The 27,155-nt window shown below is 38.3% G+C and overlaps 1 protein-coding gene across 1 annotated transcript; it reads left to right on the forward strand.

Moving 5' to 3' along the window:
• The first annotated feature begins 17,481 nt into the window (after window positions 1-17,481).
• Window positions 17,482-20,246, forward strand: LOC118489251 (probable C-terminal domain small phosphatase). Its single transcript, XM_035986974.1, has 7 exons — window positions 17,482-17,637; window positions 18,190-18,895; window positions 19,016-19,097; window positions 19,193-19,259; window positions 19,373-19,555; window positions 19,648-19,708; window positions 19,826-20,246. Exons 2-7 carry the CDS (start codon window positions 18,349-18,351, stop codon window positions 19,978-19,980), a joined length of 1,095 nt encoding a protein of 364 aa, XP_035842867.1. The 5' UTR covers window positions 17,482-17,637; window positions 18,190-18,348; the 3' UTR covers window positions 19,981-20,246.
• Window positions 20,247-27,155: the final 6,909 nt, after the last annotated feature.

Genomic DNA, 27,155 nt, shown 5'->3' on the forward strand with positions numbered 1-27,155 from the left:
AAGAGTTGAAAGATAGATGAAAACCCATCTTCCAATCCTTTTCCACCGTGAAATGTTAAGATCCTTGGAAGATTTTAGGTTATTTATGTGGAAATCGGTTAGATCTAAGTTATTCATGGTGGAATGATGCCAAAACTTAGTGTTCTTGAAGAACACATGATGACATCACCCAAGAACACCTAGATCTTGGTGATTTCATGGATGAAATCCAAGTTTTGAAAGATAGAAAGATGGAGAATCGATTAATGAACAAAAACGTACAAGGATTAGAGCGAAATACTTACCGGTTTGAGATAAATCTGAGATTTAGTGAGAAGAAGAGGCTGGTCGGTCAGAGCTTTTCCAAAAGTGGAAAGTTTGACAAGGACAGCCCTATTTATAGGCTTCCAAAAGAGGAAAGGGTCAGCTGATCGAACAGCATCCCTGATCGAATGGATGTTCGAACGGACTGTCAAACCAATCGAACAGCCCACTCGATCGAACTGCTGTCCGATCGAATGGCCTACTCGATCCAAGTACATTGTTTACTTTTTCCGCGTTACTCATCGTTGTGTTATCGAACTATTCAGGCTAACCTATTCTCAGTGCTCCTCTCAATCCACAACCAACCACTGTGAGTATACTCGATCCCTTTTTGCTTTCAGCACTTTTGGGTGTTACATACGTAATCTATCAAATTCACGAACAACACAAACTATTTGAACGCTAACCTACTTGCATGTATTACTTGTCTAAATGATTGCTGTTTATTATGTTTACACGTGGAGTGCTATCTACCTGCTTTAGCAACATAGTACTATAGTTTGGACTCAGCACCCGTTCACACGGGGGTTGCTAAGGACAATTACTTGCATGGATTACGGTGGTAATCATGTATTGCGAACTGTCTCGGACAGTCAACTTGAAGTCGTTGGTATCGATGGTCCCATGTTGATAATTTACATGCATCGTTTGCCCTTGTGTACGTGCTTGGTTATGCGTAAACTTTCGAACTTTATATGCTATATCAAACTTGTGTACTCACCTTTACATTATATGTATTGACTTTTAATTTAACGTATGTGACAGGTGTTTAAGCTACTAGCGTGCTAGGGAAGCGAGGCAATAATAAGCTTCTAGGAGCCTGTGACCTTAGGACAGTGTCCACATACCTGCTCCAGGGTCATAATTATCTGTAGATCTTGTACTGGCACCTGTAGTCAGTAAGATCTATGGTTAGCCGTCTAGAAGTCTTAAAACAATATTTACATTCGGTTTGTAATAACTAAGAATTTGAGTTATCGGAACAGTTCCCATATTGTTTAGTTGATTTCTATGATAACTTGTTATTATTTGGGACACGGTATGGGACGTGTTATATAACTGAATTGTATGATAGTTGTTGTGGAAACTTCTGAACAATCTGTTTCGCTCAGTGCCGCGCCCCGATGATTCCGCCATCGGTTGGGGTGTGACAGATTGGGGTGAAGAGGGCCCTACAGGCTTATTTCACTGGTTTGACTCTGTGGAAGTTACCCTTCGTCAAAGCGGATGCCCGGATCATCTTCGAACTCTCAATGCTACCGGTGTCTTCCAGTCGCGGGCATTGGACTGGTGGACAGCCGAAAGGAATAAGCGCGGGAACGACGCTGCCTACGAGCTGACGTGGGAGGAACTGAAGGCTATCATGCTGGACGAGTTCTGTCCTCCCCACGAACGCCAAAAGTTGGAGGATGAGTTCTGGACCATCAAGCAGAAGGAGGGCGACAACGCTGGTCTCACCGCCCGTTTCAAACAACTGAGCATTATCTGTCCAGACCAGGTCAAGACTCCCGAGATGACCATCAAGAAATACATCCGTGCTCTTCCGGATTGTGTTGCAGATTATGTGTTCGCCGCCAAACCCGCATCAATCGAGGAAACCTACCTACTCGCTGCCGAGATTAACGACAAGCGAGTTAAGGCTGGTGTCTGGGATAAGCCATCCAAGTCGTTGCATCAAGTTACTACCGCATCAACCGACAACCCTACTGCTCAAGCCTCCAAGTCCTCGAGAAGAAGAAAGAAGAACAAGAATTGCGCCGCCGCAACCAATGCTGCTCCTCTTCAGTCAGTACCGCCACAACAGCAACAACCACAGCGCACTGCGCCAGTGATCAATGCGCCGCCGGCTAAGCGTGCGTACACCGGCCCCCACCCACTCTGTGCTACATGTTCTTATCACCACCCGGTGGGTGTGGCCTGCCGTTTCTGTGTCCACTGCAACGTTTACGGGCATTTCACTGCGAATTGCCGCTATGGTCCTCGTCAAACGCAAGCTCAAGCCGCTGTTAACCAAGCCCTGCTACCTGCTCCTCAAGCTCCTCAAGCTCCTCAAGCTGCACAGGCCCCAACAAACAATGTTCGGACCTGCTTCGCATGTGGTGACCCTAACCACTTCGCAAACCGGTGCCCGAACAGAGTGGTGAAACAAGAAGCTCAACAACCCCAGCAACAACAACAACAGCCTCAACAACAAGCCGCTCACGCCAGAACTTTCAATATCAATGCACGCCAGGCTCAAGCTGATAACAACGTGGTCAATGGTACGTTCCTTGTGAATGGTATATATGCATCATGTTTGTTTGATACTGGAGCCGATAACTGCTTTGTGTCATTTGAGTTTGAGAAACTTCTTAGACGTAAGCGCTCTTATCTTTCGTCACCTTTCGAAGTAGAAGTCGCTACCGGAAGAACCATTGCTGTCAATTCTGTGCTCCGTGATTGTACTCTCGAGCTCAACAATCATATATTCCCGATTAATCTCATTCCAATGCAGCTCGGAAGTTTCGATGTCATAGTAGGCATGGACTTTCTTCGTGAAAACCGTGCTGAAGTTGTGTGTTCCGATAAGATGATTCGTTTTGTGCTAGCTAGTGGTGATATTCTATGTGTTTATGGTGAAACTACTGCAAAAGATTTCAAGCTCATGTCCTGTCTTCAAGCTCGCAAATATCTCCGCAAGGAATATCGAGCCTTCTTGGCCAACATTGTTGTAGCTGAGACGGACAAGAAAAGGAAAGTTGACGTCAAGGATGTCCCCGTTGTCCGAGAATTTCCTCAGGTGTTCCCTGATGATCTTCCTGGATTACCTCCAAGTCGTGATATCGACTTTCGAATCGACCTTATTCCAGGAGCCGACCCAGTGGCCAAAGCTCCGTATCGACTCGCTCCATCTGAGATGCGAGAACTCTCAAACCAACTCCAAGAGTTACTTGAAAAAGGCTTCATTCGCCCGAGCACTTCTCCATGGGGCGCACCAGTCCTTTTTGTCAAAAAGAAGGACGGGTCGTTCCGGATGTGCATCGATTACCGGGAATTGAACAAGCTGACCATCAAGAACCGATACCCCTTGCCAAGAATCGATGATCTGTTTGACCAACTACAAGGTGCTCAGTGTTTCTCCAAGATTGATCTACGTTCAGGCTACCATCAGTTGCGGATTCAAGAGGAAGACATACCCAAAACCGCTTTTCGAACCCGATACGGCCACTACGAATTTGTTGTCATGCCTTTTGGTTTGACCAACGCACCCGCGGTCTTTATGGATCTGATGAATCGCGTGTGTAAACCGTTCTTAGACCGTTTCGTCATTGTATTCATCGACGATGTCCTGATTTATTCCAGATCGAGGGCCGAACATGCGCAGCATTTGCGATTGGTTCTCGAGTTGCTTCAGGGAAACCAACTCTACGCCAAATTCTCCAAGTGTGAATTCTGGTTGGAGGAGGTTCAATTTCTGGGTCATATTGTGAATAGTCGGGGTATACACGTTGATCCTGCAAAGATTGAGGCAGTCAAGGGATGGGTTACGCCAAAGAATCCGTCAGAAGTTCGCTCTTTTCTCGGATTAGCCGGTTACTATCGGCGATTCATCGAAGGATTCTCGAAGATTGCTGTACCACTTACCTCCCTTACTCATAAAGACAAGCCTTTTGTGTGGGGAACCGCGCAGGAAACTGCTTTCCAAACCCTCAAACACATGCTGTGCCATGCACCAGTTCTTACACTGCCGGACGGAAGCGATGACTTCGTTGTCTATTGTGATGCTTCAAACCTTGGACTTGGCTGTGTTCTCATGCAACGAGACAAGGTTATAGCTTACGCATCTCGACAGCTCAAAATCCACGAGAAGAACTATACAACCCATGACCTCGAGCTAGGCGCAGTTGTCTTTGCCTTAAAGATTTGGCGACACTACCTGTATGGAACAAGGTGTACGATCTTCACTGATCACAAGAGCCTACAACATATCTTTAACCAGAGAGAACTCAATATGCGTCAACGCCGATGGGTAGAACTTCTCAACGATTACGACTGTGAGATCCGTTATCACCCAGGCAAGGCGAATGTAGTTGCAGACGCCCTCAGCAGAAAGAATTACGTGATAGGTGTTCGAAACATACAGGCTCAGTATAACCTCGAAGCTCTCATCCGCGAAGCACAACACGCTTGCTTTAACGAGCGTACGTTGAAGAAAGAACGAATCTATCACGATGGAACTCAGCTCGTGAGCAAAGCCAACGGGATATTCTATTATCTGGACCGAATCTGGGTTCCGAGGAGGACAGATTTGCGAAAGATCATCATGAACGAAGCCCACAAATCCCGATATTCCATTCATCCCGGTGCGGACAAAATGTACCAGGACCTTCGCTACAAGTACTGGTGGCCTGGGATGAAAAGGGATATTGCTCTATATGTTGGTAGCTGTTTAACTTGTGCAAGAGTCAAGGCTGAACACCAAAGACCTTCAGGCTTACTCGAACAACCGCCGATACCCGTATGGAAGTGGGAAAGCATAGCTATGGATTTCATAACTAAGCTTCCGACCACGCCATCAGGTCACGACAGTATTTGGGTTATAGTCGACCGTCTAACCAAATCAGCCCACTTTCTGCCAATACGAGAACACTACAAGGTGGCCAAGCTAGCCCAAATCTACACCGACGAGATCATTAAGAATCATGGTACGCCTCGAGACATCATTTCTGATCGCGATGCTCGGTTTACATCGAGATTGTGGGAAACTTTTCAAGCGGCCCTTGGTACGACGCTGAATTTGAGTACCGCATTCCACCCGCAAACCGACGGGCAGACTGAAAGAACGATTCGTACTATTGAAGACATGCTCCGTGCGTGTGTTATCGATTTTGGTGGTAGTTGGAGCAAACACCTACCGTTGGTCGAATTTTCGTACAATAATAGCTACCACTCCAGCATCGAAATGGCACCTTTCGAAGCCTTGTATGGTAGGAGATGTCGCTCGCCTATTGTATGGCACGAGGTCGGTCATTCACAATTGACTGGGCCCGAGATTCTGCAAGAAACGACTGACAAGATCCACCAGATAAGGGAAAATTTGGTGAAGGCCCGGGACAGACAAAAGATGTACGCCGATAAACGACGCAGGCCCCGCGAATTTGCAGTTGGCGACTACGTGCTCCTAAAGGTATCACCTTGGAAGGGAGTAGTCCGATTCGGCAAAAGAGGGAAACTTGCGCCTCGATTTGTTGGACCTTTTAAGATTCTGGAAAGGATCGGTAAAGTTGCCTACAAACTCGAATTACCGGAGGAACTCAGCAATGTCCACCCGACTTTCCATATTTCAAACCTTCGAAAATGCGTAGCCGACCACGACGCAATAATACCACTCGACGATCTTCAGGTCAATGAGACGCTACACTTCGTGGAAAAGCCTGTCGAAATCATGGACCGACAGACCAAGCAACTCAGACGCTCTCGCATTCCTATTGTAAAAGTACGATGGGAAGGCAAACGAGGCGCGGAGTTCACTTGGGAACTCGAAAGTGACATGAAGGCCAAGTACCCGCAGTTGTTCAGATAGATCTGAAGCATCAAATTGGTAAAATCACACGGCGATGTACGGTTCTCGGCCTAATTTCGGGACGAAATTCCCTAAAGGAGGGGAGACTGTAACACCCCGTGTTTTTCCAAAGTCAAAGTCAAAGTCAAGTGTTGACTGTTATTGGAATTAAAGATCAATAAAGATTAATTTCATTTTAGTTTCATTTTGATTTTCGTATTATTTGGAGTAAGTGTTGCATAATCAAACTAATCGACCGACAATCGAACTGTGAATCAACGACCGACTGTGAATGATAGGAAGTAACAATGCAATAAAGCTAGTCAATCAATAATCAAGCTAATCAAATCAATCATCGAACTCAAGTGTGGATAATTTTAATGCTTTTATACGTGTGTGTGTGCCTTACGTGTTACTTGTGCATGTTTACCTTATGTTAAAGTGTGTGGTGAATCAATCAAATCAATCAAGACTCAAAGGTGAATCAAACTCAATGGAAATCGAACCCGAAATGGTTGTAAGGATGCTTGTATGTTAGATATAGTAGTTGAGACTAAAAGTAATTTGATCATTCTCAAATCATCGCTCATCGAACTCGAAATATCAAAAATCGTCGCGAAACACTCAAAACCAGGCTAGCCGATCGAACAGGGCAACCTGATCGAACAGGCTAGCCGATCGAACAGGGCAACCTGATCGAACAGGCTAGCCGATCGAACAGGCTGTTCGATCGGACAGCTGCTCGATCAGGGATGCTGTTCGATCAGCTGACCCTTTCCTCTTTTGGAAGCCTATAAATAGGGCTGTCCTTGTCAAACTTTCCACTTTTGGAAAAGCTCTGACCGACCAGCCTCTTCTTCTCACTAAATCTCAGATTTCTCTCAAACCGGTAAGTATTTCGCTCTAATCCTTGTACGTTTTTGTTCATTAATCGATTCTCCATCTTTCTATCTTTCAAAATCTGAATTCCAACCGTGAAATCACCAAGATCTAGGTGTTCTTGGGTGATGTCATCATGGTGTTCTTCAAGAACACTAAGTTTTGACATCATTCCACCATGAATAGCTTAGATCTAACCGATTTCCACATAAACAACCTAAAATCTTCTAAAGATCTTAACATTTCACGGTGGAAAAGGATTGGAAGATGGGTTTTCATCTATCTTTCAACTCTTTTACACTCAAAAAGGTGAAAACGAGACTTGAACCGATTTACAAATCAATCTAAACAAACACATGGTTCAAGATTCGGGTTCTACCGAGAGATATACCGATTTCGGGTTAAACGTTAAACTTGGGTTCCAAACCGTCTCTGACCGAGTTTGGGTGATTCCTGCTCGAGTCAGTGGGCTAAGTAGGAACTTCAGCTTTGTGGTTCAACTCGTAGTCAAAATATCTCTAGAACATCAACAATTAACGGGAATAACCAAGTGTTAAGTGATAGGTTAACCGAATCGAGAAGCTGACCGAACGGCTAGGCTGTTCGATCGAACAGCCCAACCGAACGACTATGCCAGCCGATCGACTAGGCTAACCGATCGACTAGCACTTAGTCCCACAAACTCATGAAGTGTAATATTGAGTGAGTTCTGTTCGATCGATCGAGCCACTCGATTGTGATCATCACTACTCGAATCATGAGATACTACACTTCAAGACACTTAGACTTTTCGAAACATTGGAATGTCACCCGATCGAGCATGCCAACCGATCGAGTGACAGACTTGAAAACAATGAAGTGCTAACCGATCGGTTGGGCTAACCGATCGAACAGCTGTTCGATCGGCCAACTTGAAAGGTAGTACAAACCATCATACACAAACACAACCTTCTCATCAAAGGAAGAAACAATCCACTTGAAGGAACCAGCCGATCGAGCCAGCCGGCCGATCGAATGGATGTTCGAACGGACTTTCAAACCAATCGAACAGCCCACTCGATCGAACAGCTGTCCGATCGATTGGTCTATCCGATCCAGTTTCCACTGTTCACTTTTTCCGCATTACTCATCGTTGTGTTATCGAACTATTCAGGCTAACCTAATCTCAGTGCTCTTCTCAATCCACAACCAACCACTGTGAGTATACTCGATCCCTTTTTGCTTTCAACACTTTTGGGTGTTACATACGTAATCTATCAAATTCACAAACAACACAAACTATTTGAACGCTAACCTACTTGCATGTATTACTTGTCTAAATGATTGCTGTTTATTATGTTTACACGTGGAGTGCTATCTACCTGCTTTAGCAACGTAGTACTATAGTTTGGACTCAGCACCCGTTCACACGGGGGTTGCTAAGGACAATTACTTGCATGGATTACGGTGGTAATCATGTATTGCGAACTGTCTCGGACAGTCAACTTGAAGTCGTTGGTATCGATGGTCCCATGTTGATAATTTACATGCATCGTTTGCCCTTGTGTACGTGCTTGGTTATGCGTAAACTTTCGAACTTTATATGCTATATCAAACTTGTGTACTCACCTTTACATTATATGTATTGACTTTTATTTTAACGTATGTGACAGGTGTTTAAGCTACTAGCGTGCTAGGGAAGCGAGGCAATAATAAGCTTCTAGGAGCCTGTGACCTTAGGACAGTGTCCACATACCTGCTCCAGGGTCATAATTATCTGTAGATCTTGTACTGGCACCTGTAGTCAGTAAGATCTATAGTTAGCCGTCTAGAAGTCTTAAAACAATATTTACATTCGGTTTGTAATAACTAAGAATTTGAGTTGTCGGAACAGTTCCCATATTGTTTAGTTGATTTCTATGATAACTTGTTATTATTTGGGACACGGTATGGGACGTGTTATATAACTGAATTGTATGATAGTTGTTGTGGAAACTTCTGAACAATCTGTTTCGCTCAGTGCCGCGCCCCGATGATTCCGCCATCGGTTGGGGTGTGACATTGAGTCCTTGTGGTTTGTATTTTTAACCTATTGAATCCAAAATGAAACCTCATCAACCCTTTGAGTCCCTGTGGTTTGTACTTTTAACCCTTTGAATCCAACTCTTTTAGTCTATGATTTGGATGAGGTTTGCGTTTTGGATTCAAAGGGTTAAAAATACAAACCACATGGACTCAAATCAAGAAATGTTTAGTTTTTGGATTCAAATAGTTAAAATGCACAAACCATAAGGACTCAAAAAGGACTTTACTCTTTTGGTCCTTATGATGTGTTGCAGCAACTGGATCAAAATCAGGGAAAAACATAAAACACAATGAATTTAAGTGACTCATGTGACGTAAAATGTAGACGAATTTGAACTTACACCAACGCGTATTAGGGGATAGGAAAAACCCCTTCATTAAAAGACAAAAGTTAAGGGACTAAATGTGACCAACAAATAATTTAATGGAGAAAATGAAAAGTGACATGGTTGGACGAAAACCTAAAAAGACAAAAGTTGAGGGACTAAATGTGACCAGCAAACAATTTGATGGGTAAAATGAAAAATGACATGGTTGGATGAAAACCTAAAAAAAGACATGAATTTATAATCAGCAAGTTAGTCACGTGACGTAAACCGAACGAAGTTGAACTTATACCAACACGTATTACGAAGTCAAAGGGGTGAAAGATATATTGTAGAAAAAGAAGGGACAAAAGTGAGAAATTTGAAACTTGAATGGGACCCTTTCACTTAAAAAATGGAAGAAGAAGAAGAAGAAAAAACTAACTGAAGGGGACAAAGTTGACCATGAAACAAAGTTTGTGGCCAAAGTCAAAACGCAAACAAAGCCCCAGACACTAAGGCCATAGGAAATTTTATATATATATATATATAGGGAGCCGCTAGAATGAGAACCACCTCGAGTTGTAAGAACCGCGAGAACTACACCCCACGGAGTGTCGTTCGCCGCGATTTTTTTTTACAAGTAGATGTGTGCATTATAAACACGGCCGTAAAAAATCACGGCGAACGGCGCTCCGTGGGGTGTACTTTTTTACACCTCAAGTTTGGTGAAAAAAAAAGAAAAAAGAAAAAAAATTAAAAAACACCAAACTTGAGGTGTAAAAAAGTACACCCCACGGAACGCCGTTCGCCGTGATTTTTTACGGCCGTGTTTATAATGCACACATCTACTTGTAAAAAAAAAAATCGCGGCTAACGGCGCTCCGTGGAGTGTAGTTCTCGCGGTTCTTACAACTCGGGGTGGTTCTCATTCTAGCAGCCCCCTATATATATATATATAACTAGAACTTTGACCCGTGCCGCGCACTACGACGGCAAAGTCACATTTGTGACTTCGTTCAGTGGCGGATCTAGGATTCCGACCAAGCAATAACGTTTTATAAATAAGCGGTAACGAAATTGAAAAAACGTCAAATTTTTCCAAAATTTACACTAACTTTTCCAAAAATTTTCCGACCAAGGGGTAGCGGACGCCACCCCTTACATACATATATGTCTGCCCCTGACTTCGTTATACGTGTAACGCACGTGACATTACGCACTATTTTAACTTTGTTACGCATGTTACGTTCATGACTTTAACGTCATTATACATATATAAAAAAGATTATGTCTCAGGCGTTGCGATGTAAGTCATAAAAGTAATTTAGACACTAACGTGGTCAGGCATAGATAAAAAAGTATAAAAATGTGTCGTACGTTGCGGTGTAAGTCATAAAAGTAATTCAAACAAAAGGAGGTGTTAAGTTATTAAGTAGAAAATGTAGGAGGGTGAAAGTTGTCAATTACCAAAAGTTAGAAGTGAAGAGGATTGTAAAAGTATTGTAAACAAAAAAAGTTATTAAGTAGGAAAAGTTGGATGTCAAATTTGTCAATCACCGAAAGTTAGAAGTGAATGTGTAACTTAATTAAAAATGAGGCCTAATAGTGTTTCTATCAAAAGTTAGAGTGTTAATAGTGAATGTTGTAAAAAGTTGAGAGTTTATATGTGAATGTTGTAAAAAGTTCAAGGTTAAAAAAGAAAGGTTGTCAAAAGTTGACGGTTAATATGTGAATGTGTCAAAAGTTGAGGGTTAAAAGAGAAATATCGCCTACCACCTTTCTTTTAAGATATAGTAAATAACAGTTTAGTTAGGGGTGTTCAAAAAATCGGGATCCGAATCCGAAACCTAAACATTCGAAAATTTGTATTTTAAATTTCAGATATTCGAAAATCGGATAATCCAAATTTTCGAATTCGGATATGGATTTCTATAAAGTTCCGATATCCCAAAAACTAAAACGATTAGTAAATATATAGTATCTGACCATTATATTTCATTTGAAATAAAAATAGTAAATAATAGGATTCTGGTGTGAATTTATGAATGTTTTTTGTTTTCAGTTTTGATAATTTGGAAAATCGAATACATGTTTATTTTTAATCTACGCACGAAACTGAGTTTTTTGATTTTTTTTATTAATCCGGATATCCATTTAAATATCCGAATTCGTATTTCGGATGTTAATGTTCACTATTCGAAATTTTCGGATATATCCGAAAACCGGGTAATCTGATCTTGAACATCCCTACGTTTAATAAGATTGTAAAATTGTGTTATTATTTAAGGGTTGAAGATATAATTTCACACTAAAGATCTTTCCCTTTGGATAGAAAGGCTTTCTTATGTTACTAGTGGGAATGCATATGCGTTGTCGCGGTACTTGTGTTTTTCAGGTGCACGTTGCAGTGGCGTCAACAGGGGCGTACCACCCTAAGCCAAGGGTGGGCGGACGCACCCCATGAAAAAATATCTTTTAGTGTTATTTTTCGCCGGAAATCCCGACCGCACCCCTTGGAATTTTTCACCCGCACCCCTTGAAAATTTTCAACCGCCCCACTTAGAAAAAAAATAAATTATTAACCACTTATTCACTTAATTATTTAATCCAATCAAAGCCCCATCTGCAATCAATTTTTATTAACACAAGCCCAAACCCAACCTAAAGAAATTTACACTAAATAAAATAACCCAAACCCATCCACCCATTCCATTTCCAAATCCCGCCCCCAAACCCAATGCCCTACAGGTTTTTATGTGATGTGTAAGGGTTTAATCTTTTTATATTTTTTTTGATTTTTTTGTTGTTCTAGACTTGTAGTTAAATGATTTTGTTGTTTTCTTTATAGCTTTGTTTATTTAACTGATTAGTTACAAGTAATCAACGTTTAATATTAGGGCTTGAATGTTTAAAAATATAATTGAAAGTTATGGGCTATGGTTGAACATGATTGTTTATTTTGTTTAAGTGTTTAGTTTTGTTTTATAAACTTATGGAGTAAATTATATGTGTTAGGAACAATGAGTAAGAATGTAATGAACTTATGGCGTGTTTAGTATCTTTAGTTGATATTTTGGATATATTTAAAAAAAAAAAAAAACTTGTAGGGCACAATTTTAAATACGTTTGTAATTTGTAATGACGTTTGACGTGTTTTTGATGATTTATAAATTTTAGTTTGATGTTCTTTTGTCTTACATGATCCGACCCGACCCGCTATGAACCGATATTTTTATACAGCTAGGGGCCTAAAATCTTTGAAAACATTCCGCACCCTCAGGAAAAAATTTCTGGGTCCATCACTGGGCGTCAATTCAAACTTGGGATGATATTTAACATTTTAGGTGCACTACCTGTTAATAAAAAAGTTTAACAAAAATAAAAGTGTACATTTTAGACCGATAGTGTTTCAGGATATTGACTCGGACACATGCAAAGATACATGGAAACATAACACTTATACAGGCAACATGACTGACAATAACAGTTCTTAAGAATGACACGTTTTGCATGAAAAAAAATCATATAAAAAGAAATTACAGAAAACAAAGATGGTACAAGTTTTTGTACACACATGCTAAAGATTCCAAGAACTGTTTGCTAAACTCGCGAACAAGATCAACGGGAAATGAATGGTAGTGATTGTTGCAGAGTAAATCATATAACTTGGACCAAGCTTCTCAAAAACCTGTCAAGAAGTTTTTAACTCACAAAAAATCAAGCGTGACGATGACGTGGTGGCGTCAATGTCAATTGCTAAACTATAAATCTCAACAAACACCAATGAATACTTACAATACATATATGATTACAATCTATGTAGTACGGGAACAAGTACGGGACTGGGATACGGGGACGATACGGGTACGGGAACGACAAAACTCAAATATCCAAGATACAGGTATGGCGAAGCCGCGAAGGTATGGCAAAAAAATATAAAAAAATATATTTTTATGCATAAATTTATAAACTTAAGGACCAAATGTAAACTAGTGTGATGCAGGGCATATCTTATATTTATTTAAATTTGAATTACCTATCTTATTTTATTTAGTTTCCTATTTTGTAGGGATTTAAGTTTCCTAGTTTATCTTTTCATTCGTTATAAATTAGGATCTACTGTTTTTGTTTAGTTAGTTTTTGATTGATTTTTAATGATAAGAACTTTGTTCTTGAACCCTTTGGTTCGTTTTATCGTCTTTGATTAATCAATCGTTCTTGAGCCATTTGATCGCACGCGAAACTGCATCAGTTGGTATCAGAGCTTTGGTTTTCAAATGGCTCGACGTGATAGTGATTACTCTCGTGTCCGTAGAATCGCCGACCGAGGCAACGGTAGAGATGGTCTCGATTCGCGTTCTCGTGATGAAGGTCAACGCTGTGTTCGTAGAACCGCCGACCGAGGCAACGACAGAGTTGATTCCGAAGCACGAGATCTAAAGATCATGCGACTCCAACGACGAGTTCAAGATCCCGAGTTACAAAACGAGATCGTGCGACTCAAGAAACGGATCCAAGATCTTGAAGCAGTACCGGTATGGGAGGAAAGGGAACCGGAAGAACCCGTCAGGGACGAGGAGCATCCTACCCATAGCGGCTCTATCTATGATTCTCCTCCCGTGTATGATGAATACGGGGACGAAGATTGGTATTCTTGGGTTATTGGTGGTGACTTACCGGGTGATGAATCATGTTCTAAAAGTCGTAATGTTGAAGGTGTTACATCGGTAAAAAGCAGTGGTGTTGCAGTGGCTCCGGCTGGCGAGGCGATGGCTAATGGCGGTCATACGATGGATGAAGTTGGTTCGGAAAAAAACATACCTTACTGGGGTACGCTTAGGATGACTGTTGAAAATGCATACTTGAAGCACAATGAAAAGGAACAAGGTAATGTTTTTTGTAATATTACAGCATACCCTTCATTTGACAAATCAAGGTTGTTATCATGTATGTTGGAAACTCAAAGGGCTAGTCAATATGTTTTAATTAAAGAAGCGTTCTTGAGTGCGTCAACCGTATGCACGATGTCGACATCAATGGCTTCACCCTTTCAATCGGTCCACTTAGTTTCTGGTAAAGATTGGGCGGCTACCGGTGGTGAAGAGTCGGTCTTAGGAGGTACCATCACTTGGTTGGCCGATAAGAATGGGAGAATCGACTATTTACTCGCCAAAAGGGGGATATACTTGGAATTCGAATTTTAAAAATGAAGAGAAGATTGAGCTTGCTAAAACTATTGGTATACTTGGCGATAATGATGTTATAAATTTGAATATTCCATGTGAATGTGACTTCCAAAATAATAGAAAATTTATTAAAGATGCACAAGATACGGTTGACCTTGGCGAGTATATGTGGCACATTCATAGCTCACGTGGGATGCATGGAACAATAAAAATTTTGATTAATATTGGTGGGTTTCTTGGAGATGGGAATTTGTTTCCACTACATCAATTATTTTATTTCAAGCCACTAGAAAATGTAGGTAAGTTATCTGTTACTGAGTTTGGTTGGGGTAAAATAAGAAGCCATCCATGGTGGTCCGAGAAGATAATTGATCCTTCTAATGGCTACTTAATAAAAAAATTCAACGAGGTTCAGGATTTACAACTCTGTGGCTATCTAGTTAGAGCTGAACTATTTGAGCGGATAGTGAACGGGAGACAGTTCATTGCTCCATTCGACCCGGGTGGTACAAGCCTAGAGTCGGGCGAGATGATTAAAGAAGTTGGATTGTTTAAGCGGGTCGTCATAATAATAATTCAGAATCGGGTTGATGTGCCTTTTGATCCGGGTGGCTTTGGTTCGGAGACAAAACTCGAGGACGAGTTTTTTCCGAAGAGTGGGAGTATGATGCAGGGCATATCTTATATTTATTTAAATTTGAATTACCTATCTTATTTTATTTAGTTTCCTATTTTGTAGGGATTTAAGTTTCCTAGTTTATCTTTTCATTCGTTATAAATTAGGATCTACTGTTTTTGTTTAGTTAGTTTTTGATTGATTTTTAATGATAAGAACTTTGTTCTTGAACCCTTTGGTTCGTTTTATCGTCTTTGATTAATCAATCGTTCTTGAGCCATTTGATCGCACGCGAAACTGCATCATAGTGAAAATAATGGGGGTTAAATGTTAACAAGTACAAACTAATTTTACACTTTTTATGTAAATTTTAATACAAGTTTTAGGAATAAATGAAAACTAGTGAAAGATCTTGAGTTCAAGTCCTATCAACAATAGAAATTAAAACAAATTTACCACTAAAAATATCTGACAATAAAATAATGTGAGAGGTTTTTTATCAAACTCCAAAACCACCTCCATACAGGACACTATGATTGGCCTCCAATTTATTTTAGACTAAAATCCTGCTAAACATATATATACTCATGAGTAGTGGAACTCCATCGAATTTTTTAAAACGAAACAATAATCAGTTTGGATGGTTTCAGTGTTTTAAAATTCAAACAGCCCATAGGGTGTAATTTGGGCCTCTTTAATCAATGGACCAGTTACTTCATATATGGGTCTGTAACCAGTATGTTTGGCTGACCCACTGCATATTATATTATGGATTTAAATTTGGTACGAGGGTCTCATCATCAGTCATCACACATCATTGCTTTCCAAAAGCAATATCTGTAAGAATGATTTAGCTTTAGATCTAATCCATGTATACATAGTGAATTTGTTATAGGAATTTATTTGAGTAATCTTGATTTCATTGAACTTTTGTTTTAAGTTTGTGGCTCAAGCAATATCTTCGACTTTCTTTTATGACTTAATACAATTTCTTTAAAAGCAATCGAATGGCGTTTTATAATTTCTCCTTTGAATTAATCTTTCAGTTTAACTCAAGTTTAAATAATTAGTAGAAATAAAATATGTCAAAAGAAAGTAAAATGTAAAGAAATCAAATTAGAAAAGGTAAAAAGAATTATAATATGAAGAACCTAGAATATGAAATTGTATTGTAGTAGAAAAGGTAAAAAGAACTATAATATGAAGAACCAAGAATATGAAATTGTTGTAGTATATCAAAGAATTTGAAGTCCTCAACAGACATCATAGGGTAAGATCTCTCCCTGTTTTCAAAAGTTGGAGAGTTTAAATCTTGTAACATGTAGTGAGAGATGCACAAACTGGGATTCAGCGTTTTAACCTGAAATGTTAAGGTTAGGTTGAAAATATTCAAACCGGGTTGGAAGACCAGAGAGCCAACCTTATGAGACTAATTCGGGTTGGGTTGGGACTAGGTTAGATTCTCAAACTTAGTTCAACCTTAATAATATAAAATTTCAAAAGTTTATACTTTATTTGTTTTTGTAATATTATAAGTAAACTAAAACGTAATTTAATGAAAAAAAAACATTACGGCGCTTCGATAGGTTCAGTAGAGGAACAACCCATATTGATGGATGAATGCCCCCTTTCGATTCCATCACGTTTTGAAAGGGTTTATTTATTTATTTATTATTTTTTTTTTGCGTTTTTGAGCGTTGTGATTTAACGAACACCTTTAATACATATTTATACTAACATTTCTGATGAAATGATGTCCAAAAAATTGACGTTAAATGTACTATAACAAACACAAAGTCGTTAAATACCTGTTGGGTAATAAATGGTTCAACGCATATGGACGGCTTCATGATGTCGGGTTCAAACCGGGTTGAGTGATCGGGTTGTGAATTGCCGGGTTGAAACCAGTTTAACTGTGAAATACCCAAACCGAGTCCTACCCAACAAGTTGAAACATGTCCAAACCGGGTTGGCTAGAGATCAGGTTGAAACAGGGTTCGAGTGCGGTTTTTGGGTTCAGTTCCTAACCCAATTAAGGGTTGCACCTCTACGTGCAGGTATAAGAGTATTTAAGATCACGTGAGTTTGTCATTAAAAAAAATCAAAGGATTTGAAATGTGTAATACGTTTAGATGATAAAATAACCATGCTTTTGTTAAAAATCGGAAACATATTGGCGACAATCATAACTATACTTACACTCTACAAGATTTGAACTTACAAACCTTTTAGTTATAAGAGCATTCACATTGGAATTACATTAAAAATCATTATTTTTCTCTATCATTTTCAATTAAATAATCTTACGTTATATCTATATCATCATTTTTTTTCTCTCTCCTTTATTCACAACTATTTTAAAAATATTAAAAAAATTATAAAGATAAACAAGGTTTTCCATAATTTACACATAAAGAATAACATTTTCTCTTTTTTAACTCATAAATACTCCTTATAACATCACTAACACACTCACAAACATAAAGATGCTACATGGTAAATGCCCTAAAGTACAACAATACAATGGTCACCACCGAGTTAAGTTATAAAGTACTTTAGATATAACTCTAAAGTACTATTTGTTCATGCTTGAGGTTGTTTTCACCAAACTTGGGTTTTTCCCCAAATAAGCTGGCATGACTCTTCAACTTACTTATATATATATATCGCCAATGAACTCAAAACTATATGTCCGTAGACTTGAAGGTTGACGAGATCCAACAAATCTTCTCCACTAAGGTATCAATTACGATCTACATTCTTCTTCCAATCTATACACTTTCATCTTAATCGACCAATTTACTTACAATTTTCTTCCATTCTATACAAGTTCCATGTAATCTCTAATATTCTTCGTCCTTTTCATACAAATTTTCACTTCATCTGATATGTGAGATGCTTATATATGTTTCTGTTGATTAATCGATCTTAATTTCACTTCATGCACGTTCAGAAGTTAAAGTTTCTTCAACTTGATTGCCTGATTCGTTTCAATGCGAGATTGTTAGTTTTAATTTGAGTAAACGTGATTTTGTTTTGCGTCAATTGTTATGGAGAGTAAAGTTGAATGTAACAGTTAGGTTTTATGATATTTTTATGAAATTTGTGTTCAGAATGTGAAATTGAGGTTGAAGTAAAGCTGTTTGAAAGCCTAGATTAGAGGATATCTTAGTTATTTTGATTGATTTAGTCATTTAGCAAATGGTTTATCTGAAATTAGGGTTTGTAGTTATTACCTGTTGATAGTTATGTTTGTTGACTCGTGTCGTTTCTGTTGTTGTTATCTTTCAGTCATGTTAATGAAACAGTGATCCCGATTAATTTACGTAATTTATAAAAAGAGGGAAGACAAGGTTGTGAACAGAAAGGGAAAGTGAAATTAGATTTACAGATTTACTTGTGAACACAAGTTGTGAGGAAAGGTTTGATTGTCAAAAATTCGGTAACGCAATGGGCAATGTGAAGAGTATATGGTCCAAAAGAGAAGAGTGTCCGAATATTGCTAATGGTGAAACAAGCTCAAGCACGAACTCACCTTTTGATGTGAACATTTTGATGTCGGAAAAAACTGTTAACGGTGAGATGGAGGGAACTGGGACAGAAGTTATTGATGTGAAGATCGTTTCCGAAGAAGTTGAAAACATAGAACCAGTCAATGGTGAAGCGACAAAAAAGAGAAAGAGGAAGAGAAGAAGGAACAAGAGACTGGCTACAGACGTCGTTTCAAATTCTCATGACCGAATGGAAGATACTCGTTCAAGTGAAGAACAGCGTGTACAATCTCAAGGCAATAATGGTCAACAGATGGGTACACATATAGTCAGGTCTCTTTCTGAAAAGCTGAGCATCGGAGATGTGGAAATTTTCAAAAAGAAAAATTTTGTCACCAGGTCAACGAAAACGCTTCTCATTCTTGACGTAAACGGTTTGCTTGTGGATGTAATTAATCCCCCGCCGAAAGATTGCAAACCGGATATAAAAATTTCAAGACGGGCAAGTAAGATTTGTTCCACTTGTGCTATTTGATGACTATGAAGATCAAACTTCACTAGTTTTGTCGTTGGTAATTACATATCCTGTTTTTTTATTGTTATTTATCATCTTTCTTTTAATGCAGTATTTAAGAGACCCTTCTTGGATGACTTTTTAGGATTTTGCTTTGAGAGATTTGACGTTGCCATTTGGTCTTCAAGAACCAGGTATTATATTGTTAGTAAAAGTTAAATGTATTTTACCATTCAGTGTCTCCTATAATACGCTGTGAGCACTTTGTAACTCATGAAATTATGTATAGGAAAATTTTGGACCCTGTGGTTGACTATTTGTTAGGGGATTTGAAGAAGAAGCTGGTGTTTATTTGGGTACGTGTTTCGTATTTTTCAAGTGACCCTTCATTGAAAAGATGTGGTCACTGGTAGCATTATATAAGCTTGTTATTAACTAAGGTTATTATTATATGTATTGTTGTTTTTAGGACTTATCTCACTGCACCAATTCAAGTGCCCGAAGCCTTGAAAACTATCATAAGTTCATAGTCTTCAAGAAACTGGGGAAGATATGGGAAGGAAATGGTCGTATCGCTTCTGAAAACGGATATTATGATGAATTAAACACGTTGTTATTGGATGATTCCCCATATAAGGCATTACTAAATCCTGTAAGTCTTATCTCTTTCTCTTATTAAAAACATTCATACAAACCTCTGTCGCGTACCATGTTTCAATTTCTGTTACGTTCATTATTGTGTAGAAGCACACTGGAATCTTTCCGTTGTCTTACACGCACAAGGATATAAATGACAAGTCCCTAGGTGAGTTGTTTTATAATTCACTTATTTTTGTATTTTTCTGAAAATAGATATTATGATCTTACCGTCTATATTTTGGACTCTCTAACTGTGTGAAACTGTATGCTTTCTTTCTTGCAGGCCCTGATGGTGATCTTCGAGTCTATCTAGAAGGTGTGGCCGCCAGTGAAAATGTCAAAACGTATGTAGAGCAACACCCATTCGGTCAACGGGCCATAGATGAAACAAACCCCGATTGGGCATTTTACTCAAGGGTTCTTAAGAATGTATTTTAGTGCATCTCATCTTTGCTATCAAGCTAATTAAGTAACCCATTGCAACAAGTTGTTTTAAAACTATTTTCAGAACTAGCTTTTGCTCATCTTTTTTTTACATGTTTCATATAACAATTAGCATACGAAGATTGTAATACACATTGACAGGAGAAAACCTGGCAAGATAGGACTTTTGACCTAATTGCTCCCACAGTCAACAAATGTATCAGGTTATTTTGAATCTCAGTTTTATTAGATATATATGAAATGTAACTGGTTACTGGTCTGCACCTTGGACTTTGTTTGTTACGGTCGATGATAGTTGTTACTTGTTAGTCATTAATAACCGGTAGTTTTGACCCATTTACTTATGGGTGAGTCGATTTGAGTTGTGTTTCATCACAAATGAGTTGAATCGAATGGGTCAAAACAAAATATTTTGAAACTCTGTTATAAAGGAAGCAGGGCAGATGGGTCGAACTGGTCTAAGGGGTGAAGTTTATTTTTAATAATTACCATCTTCTGAATCGATTTGTTTAAAGAATGATATTGTTTAACTGTTTTTGTCATCATAGTTATTCATAATGAGATTTTAAAATGGACGACATTTGTTTTTGGGTCAACTCAACTTCTTGCTGAGCCGTCCATTCTACTTACCCAATTCCTTGACTCACCCATCTTCCCCTTTTAGTTCAATGTCTAACTGTTATTAACTTGTAATGTTTTAAGAGGTGGTGCGAAGGTAAGAACCTGATTTTCCTATGGTAGAGGTTATAGGTTCGAATCTTGTTACCTTTCTTTTCACGCTATAACCTCCTGAAGGCCACCTGCCAGACGCAAGCTGTGGTTTGCCTGATCCTGTTGGTTAATATGGTGTTGGCGGTCCCGTGAGTTTTTTTATTTATTACAGATTCTCATTGTTAAGAAAAAAGAAAAAAGAAGCTACATAACCAATGATCTCCGCATGACAGTTTAAGGATATAGTTTTTAAATCATGTTAATACTTTACAATATGATATATATACAAGTATACAACAAGTCAACAAGAGCCATTTTAGTCCATGTGGTTTGGGCCATTTTGTCAGTTTAGTCTAAAGGTTTCATTTTTCGCCTGTGAGTCCTAAAAAGTTTCACCGTTGCCATTTTAGTCTATTGGGTTAACTTCATCCATTTTTTCTGTTAACGAGAAGGGCAATTCGGTCAGTTTATATGTAACTCTGTTAACTTGAAGAACAATTTGGCCATTTAAAATGACCGAATTGCCCTTCTCGTTAACGGAAATAATGGATGAAGTTAACCCAGTGAACTAAAATGGCGAAAAATGTAACTTTTGAACTAAACTGTCAAAATCAAACCACATGGACTAAAATGGCATTTAACTCTAATTTTTAAATCATGTTAATACTCTACATACATGATATATATACAAGTATACAACAAGTCAACAAGAGATGGATTCCAAAGCACAAAGTGACAGTGTTAGTGTTAGACGAGCCCGACGGCCCAGCCCAGTCTGATATTATTTGAACTCATTTGGGCTCATCACATAACCTCTCATTAATTCATTATTCATTAATATATTTTGCCAAATCGACGTTCTTCAGGTTTAACAGTCTTTAACGTGGTGGCTCACAAGCTCAAGCTGATAAGTTAATCCAACACTACGAGGAAAAAAAATAGATACTAAATAAAATGATATGTGATTGGTGCAAAACAAACAACTTGAGAACAAAAGGAGAAAAGGGTAAAATAATAGTTTGCTATGGTTGAAAACTATAGTTTGTTAACTTCACATGCTCATGCTCGAAGCGTCATGCAACAATTTTGAGATCCACACCATCTTTCTCTCCAGCATGTGACCGAGCTTTACTAGTTTCGTCCTACCTTGCATCCCCGTCAGGAAAGTAGCCTCAACTTCTGACCAGTGGCGAAGCTTAAGATTTTCGACCGGAGGGTCGAAAACGTATATACCTAAAAAAATATAAAACCGGGGGTCGAAAATGTATATACCTAAAAAATTCTATACGAAAACTACATACAGAACACTGTTGAGCGAAAAGTTCGTGGGGTCCCCCCCCCTTCTGACCAGTGATTAACATGAGCACGGACGCACATTTCTGAGTAGACCCGATCCTTGGAACATTTAGCCCATCAGATAAAGCATAGTTAGAGGATGCAAATTGAATTTACATTTACATATGGTAATATATGCAGCCTCACTGTTGTTTTACTCGATCGGGTATGATAACTTGATAAATGTTTTTAACTGAGTGGTCTTATCAAATGCAATCATATATTTTAGAGTAAATTACAAGTTTTGTCCTTTATGTATGTCCTAAATTGCAGGCGCTGTCCTTTGTCTTTAAAATTGATAAGTTTTGTCCTTAATGTTTGCAAATCTTGCACGTTATGTCCTTTAGGCCAAACCCAGTTAATTTTTTGGTTAAATCTGGTCATGTGCAAGGCACATGAGGGTAGCATTGTCTTTTCACATCCTAATTTATCTAATTTATAAATGATTTTTAGAAATCAAATAAAACATAGCCAATCACCTGCCGCCACCACCTTCCACCCTCACCTGCCGCCGACCACCACCTTCCACCCTCACCTGCCGCCGACCACCACCAGCTCCCACCCTCACCTGCCGCCGACCACCCACCATCTCCACCATCGCCTGACCCACCATCACCACTCACTCCACTCTCTCTTACCCAACCACCGCCAGTGCCACCAGCCACCACCGTCCCCACCTACCACCGTCACTGTCGGACCACTAATTTTCAAGAACATCATCTGTAAAACATATTCATCATGAATACAAACAATATTAAGAACGCAGATCTTCAAATTCATTAACATTCTTCATATAATGAACAATCTCCATCAAATTCCATCTTAATCAAACTGGAACAAAGAACCCAGATCTTCAAATTCATGAACAATCTTCATCTAGTTCAAGTTCATGAATAATCTTCACCAAACAAGAACAAGGAATCCAGATCTATCCATCTTCATCAAACATTAACTCCATTAAAATCCTCCATTAACACCAACCACAATCAAACCTATATGCCCAATCATCAAATCCCCCATCCTTAATCAAACCACTAGCATCAAACCCAGATTGTCGGTGATGCAAATGACAGACCGAAATCAAAATAAAAACACCAAGAATCAAAATAAAAACACACTTGAAACTGAAAAATCGAGCAAATCTTGAATAACCCTAATCTGCAACAACACCAGATTCAATTTTAACATTCATCTCTCTCGAAATTAAACCTACACGACCTCTCTAAATCGACAAATCTTGAATAACCCCCAACAAAGAAGGACGGCGAATCGCCGATAGAGAGAAGAGAGAGAGTGGGGGCGGTGGCAGTTGGTGGTGTTGACAGTGGTGGTGGTAGGTGGGGTGGGGGCGGTGGTTGCAGGGGTGGGGATGATGGTTGCAGGGGTGGGGGCGGTGGTTGCAGGGGTGGGGGCGATGGTTGCTGGGGTGAGGATGGTGGTTGCAAGGGTGAGGATGGTGGTTGCGGTGGTAGAGAGAGAGGGAGGTGTAGAGAGAGAGAGTTGTAGATAGAGGGAGAGAGAGTGAAGATCTGATTGATATATACCTGTATATGTATATAAATAATAGTAATAATAATAGTATTTTTTTTAAATATATTTTGTTTTAATTTTTTAAATAATAATACTAAATATATAGGTAAAAAGACAAAAATACCCTTTGGTGAGCAGATTTAACCAAAAAAAATTAACTGGGTTTGGCCTAAAGGACATAACGTGCAAGATTTGCAAACATTAAGGACAAAACTCATCAATTTTAAAGACAAAGGACAACGCCTGCAATTTGGGACATACATAAAGGACAAAACTTGTAATTTACTCTATATTTTATAGATAGATACTTATCCAATTAAATCATTGACTATGCAAATGTCGTTTGTTGACCATAGTCGAAATCTCTATCCTGATGATGAAAGTAAACCAATACATAAGCTACATGCCAAAGTAGAGAATAAATGCACTCGATACATCTCTTCTTCTATGAAACCCAACATTTATATATCTCGATAAGCCATAATTATGAAAGTGATAGATGTACGTGGTTCTACAAAACCAACACATGGAGGATGCTTTAGTTTTTACAAATTGAGCATACAAATTATGAAACACATTCATAGTTGTCTCAAATCAAATCAAATCAAATCATAGCATGTTATGTCAAATACTAGTGACCAAACACCAAAAGACAAGACCCGATGATGATCGAAAATATTGATGTGTTTGGTTATGAATCTCTCGACGGGTATGTTTAAGAAACAAAATCTTGTTTGCCAGAATTACATACCTTGACGCGAAATGACTGAATCGTCTATATGATTAGTAACCGATGCTTTGTTAGTGTGTCATGTATCATTTCAAGGTCGGGATCTATATTGAGGACAAATTCAAGATATATATTCCTTTTGTGAACAATATATATAAGCTACATGCCAAACTAGTTGGACTGTTGGAGTACGAAAGCAGTAATTTTCTTTTTTTACCATGTTACCCTCATTGTGTTTCAACTTAATATTTTAATTTTGATTTTGACTTCATATTAGATATTTTAATTTAGTATTATATTTAAATATTTTAATTTAATTTTAATTAGAAGATTCACCCGCTCGCGTTGCGCCGCGGCCAACGAAATTGACATGTTGATCAGATTCACATTTACAGTGTGTTAAAGATGATTTTGTCGGTTAAGTCTGTATTACTATCTTATACAAATAAGTAATTCACCAAATAAGCTCAATACAATTAATGGTATCAAAACTACCACGTTACATGACTTGTATTCATATAAATAACCTAATGTATTAAGCTCCCCGCGTTGCGGCGGGGGCGTAAAACCGTGATAAATAACACCAATGCCACACTATAGCCAACGACCACCAACATTGAAGTTGCGATGTCTTAACATGGAAAAATTAGACCGACATATAAAATAATAACTAACTCGATTTAGGACTCGCGCGTTGTGACGAACTTATTAAACGGGAAAAAATAGACGACGTAAACACACTGAACCACACACGTACGTTACCCGATGTTAACTCGCAAAATTTAGAATGAAGCGTATAACAAAATATAAAATCGTTGAACTACACACACACATTGTGCCATGTTAAGTCGCAAAATTTAGATCTAAACGTAAAATGAAAAATTTTGCAAAATATGAAAAACATAGGGGATCAAAATTGAAAGTAAAAAAGTTGTGAGGTTAAATTGGAAAAATTAAAAACTTTTGGGTTAAAACTACAAAATCAAGTAGTTTTGGGTTTAAAGTGAAACATCATTTTTTTAAAAAAAACCCCATGGCGTATAACACCCAATGTCTCAACTTGTTGTAAATTTATATTATGTAAATATCAATGTACAATCACCTAGACTAACCATACAAACAACTAAAGCATAAAGCATCGTTTAGCAAGATGTACAACTCCTAGCTGCATACTTATGTTACAAAATAATAGTATACAATTTATATTATGTAAATATCAATGTACAATCACCTAGACTAATCATACAAACAACTAAAGCATAAAGTATCATAGCAAGATGTACAACTCCTAGCTGCATACTTATGTTACAAAATAATAGTATATAAATGTCTATAATTTGTGATAATATGTGGTTTTTGCGGTTGTCAAATAAACCATGCTTAACCTAACACAATTTTTATGTGTTTGGGTTAGGTTCACTGTTAATGGCTAAAGGTAAATTTTAAGAACTTACTAACATGTTTAGCTAACTGGGTCGTGTTTTTGGTTGATATATCAGTTGCATGGGTTTACTTTATAATGTTTTTTTTTAACATGTTCTGGGTCATTACTTAAACCGATTGAGTATATACCAAAATTAAAAAAATTGTAAGAGAAACAGGCAAGTCTTATAACTAAAAAGTAATTACTTGATATATATTTGTATTTTTGGTTCTAAAATTATAATTTTATAGTATTAATGAAAAAATATAATAAAATAAAATTCCAGGCTAAACGGTTCGTGTTTGCGTTCATGTAAACCACCGAAAACCTCTTTCGTCTTCAGGTTCATGTGTCCTACACTTTAACACGATTTTTGGGTTTGTATAGTATTAACACTAGCTAGGTGTGTCCACAATATAAGCTTACCTTGTTGATGTGTCCACATAGTAATTAATTAATTCATACATCATATGACATTATCATATGTTCTAATTATATAGACGTGTATGATATGTTGTTTGTTGTTGGACGCCCATTATTATTTGTACCTTGAGTGAATTTTTTGGGGACATATGGAAACGAGACATCACATGATACAACTTAAATAATAAATTGTACAACGCATCATGACACATTTTATGATTTGTCAATCACTTTTAATGGTGCATATTGTTATATTCTTCATAATAACAAAGTAAATGCTTAATGCCTTAATGAGAAACATGTCAAACAATTAGATAGTCGGTCATGTGAAAACTCAACATGTCATGTTATTTTTCTTTTGACGTGTTTCTATCACATCCCAATCCATTGTTTTACAATTCATGTGCTTTTCTTAGCTATTCATTTTGCTTTTATTGACCTACATACTATTGTTAAGACTTAACATTTCATATGTTTTATTTGTAGTCTAGTTAAGCCTAGTAAATTACACGCGCGTCGTGTTGGGTTGAGTAATGGATTAAAATAAATTATGAAAAATTGGGTTCAGGTTAGTAAGGATAATTTGAAAAGTGTCAATTTAATTTGGTCAAATTGAAACTTAAGATGAAACGGGCCATTTAAAAAGCATTAAAAGGAGCTAACCTGCTATATTCTTTTATGGCGGCTAGTGGTGATAGGTGAAGGTGGCAGCGGAGGATACATAGGTGGTGGTGGCATCGCGATGGTTGTAGGACAAGGTTGTGGTGTTGGCGGCGTGGAGGAGGAGGCAATGACATCAACGGTGGTGGTGGGTATCAAGGTGGCAACAATGGTTAAGCTAGTGATGGTTTCGACGAGTTGGTGGTGATAACAAACAATAGTCATGGAGGTGTTTACCAATTTGGATCTATTTTAACTTAGCATGTTTTATAAGAATTACATGTCTTCACCCTTTGTGTAATTTACATGACCTAAATTGACTTGTAACTTGAGTGTTCCAAAATGGACCCGAATGCA

This window comes from Helianthus annuus, chromosome 17 (assembly GCF_002127325.2).
Source record: "Helianthus annuus cultivar XRQ/B chromosome 17, HanXRQr2.0-SUNRISE, whole genome shotgun sequence".
Classification (NCBI taxonomy): domain Eukaryota; kingdom Viridiplantae; phylum Streptophyta; class Magnoliopsida; order Asterales; family Asteraceae; genus Helianthus; species Helianthus annuus.

Coding starts and splice junctions, on each gene's coding strand:
- LOC118489251 (XM_035986974.1), top strand. CDS start 18,349: ATGGGCAATGTGAAGAGTATATGGTCCAAAAGAGAAGAGTGTCCGAAT. Junction 19,098..19,192: donor ATTTGGTCTTCAAGAACCAG/GTATTATATTGT, acceptor AATTATGTATAG/GAAAATTTTGGACCCTGTGG. Junction 19,260..19,372: donor AGAAGCTGGTGTTTATTTGG/GTACGTGTTTCG, acceptor TGTTGTTTTTAG/GACTTATCTCACTGCACCAA.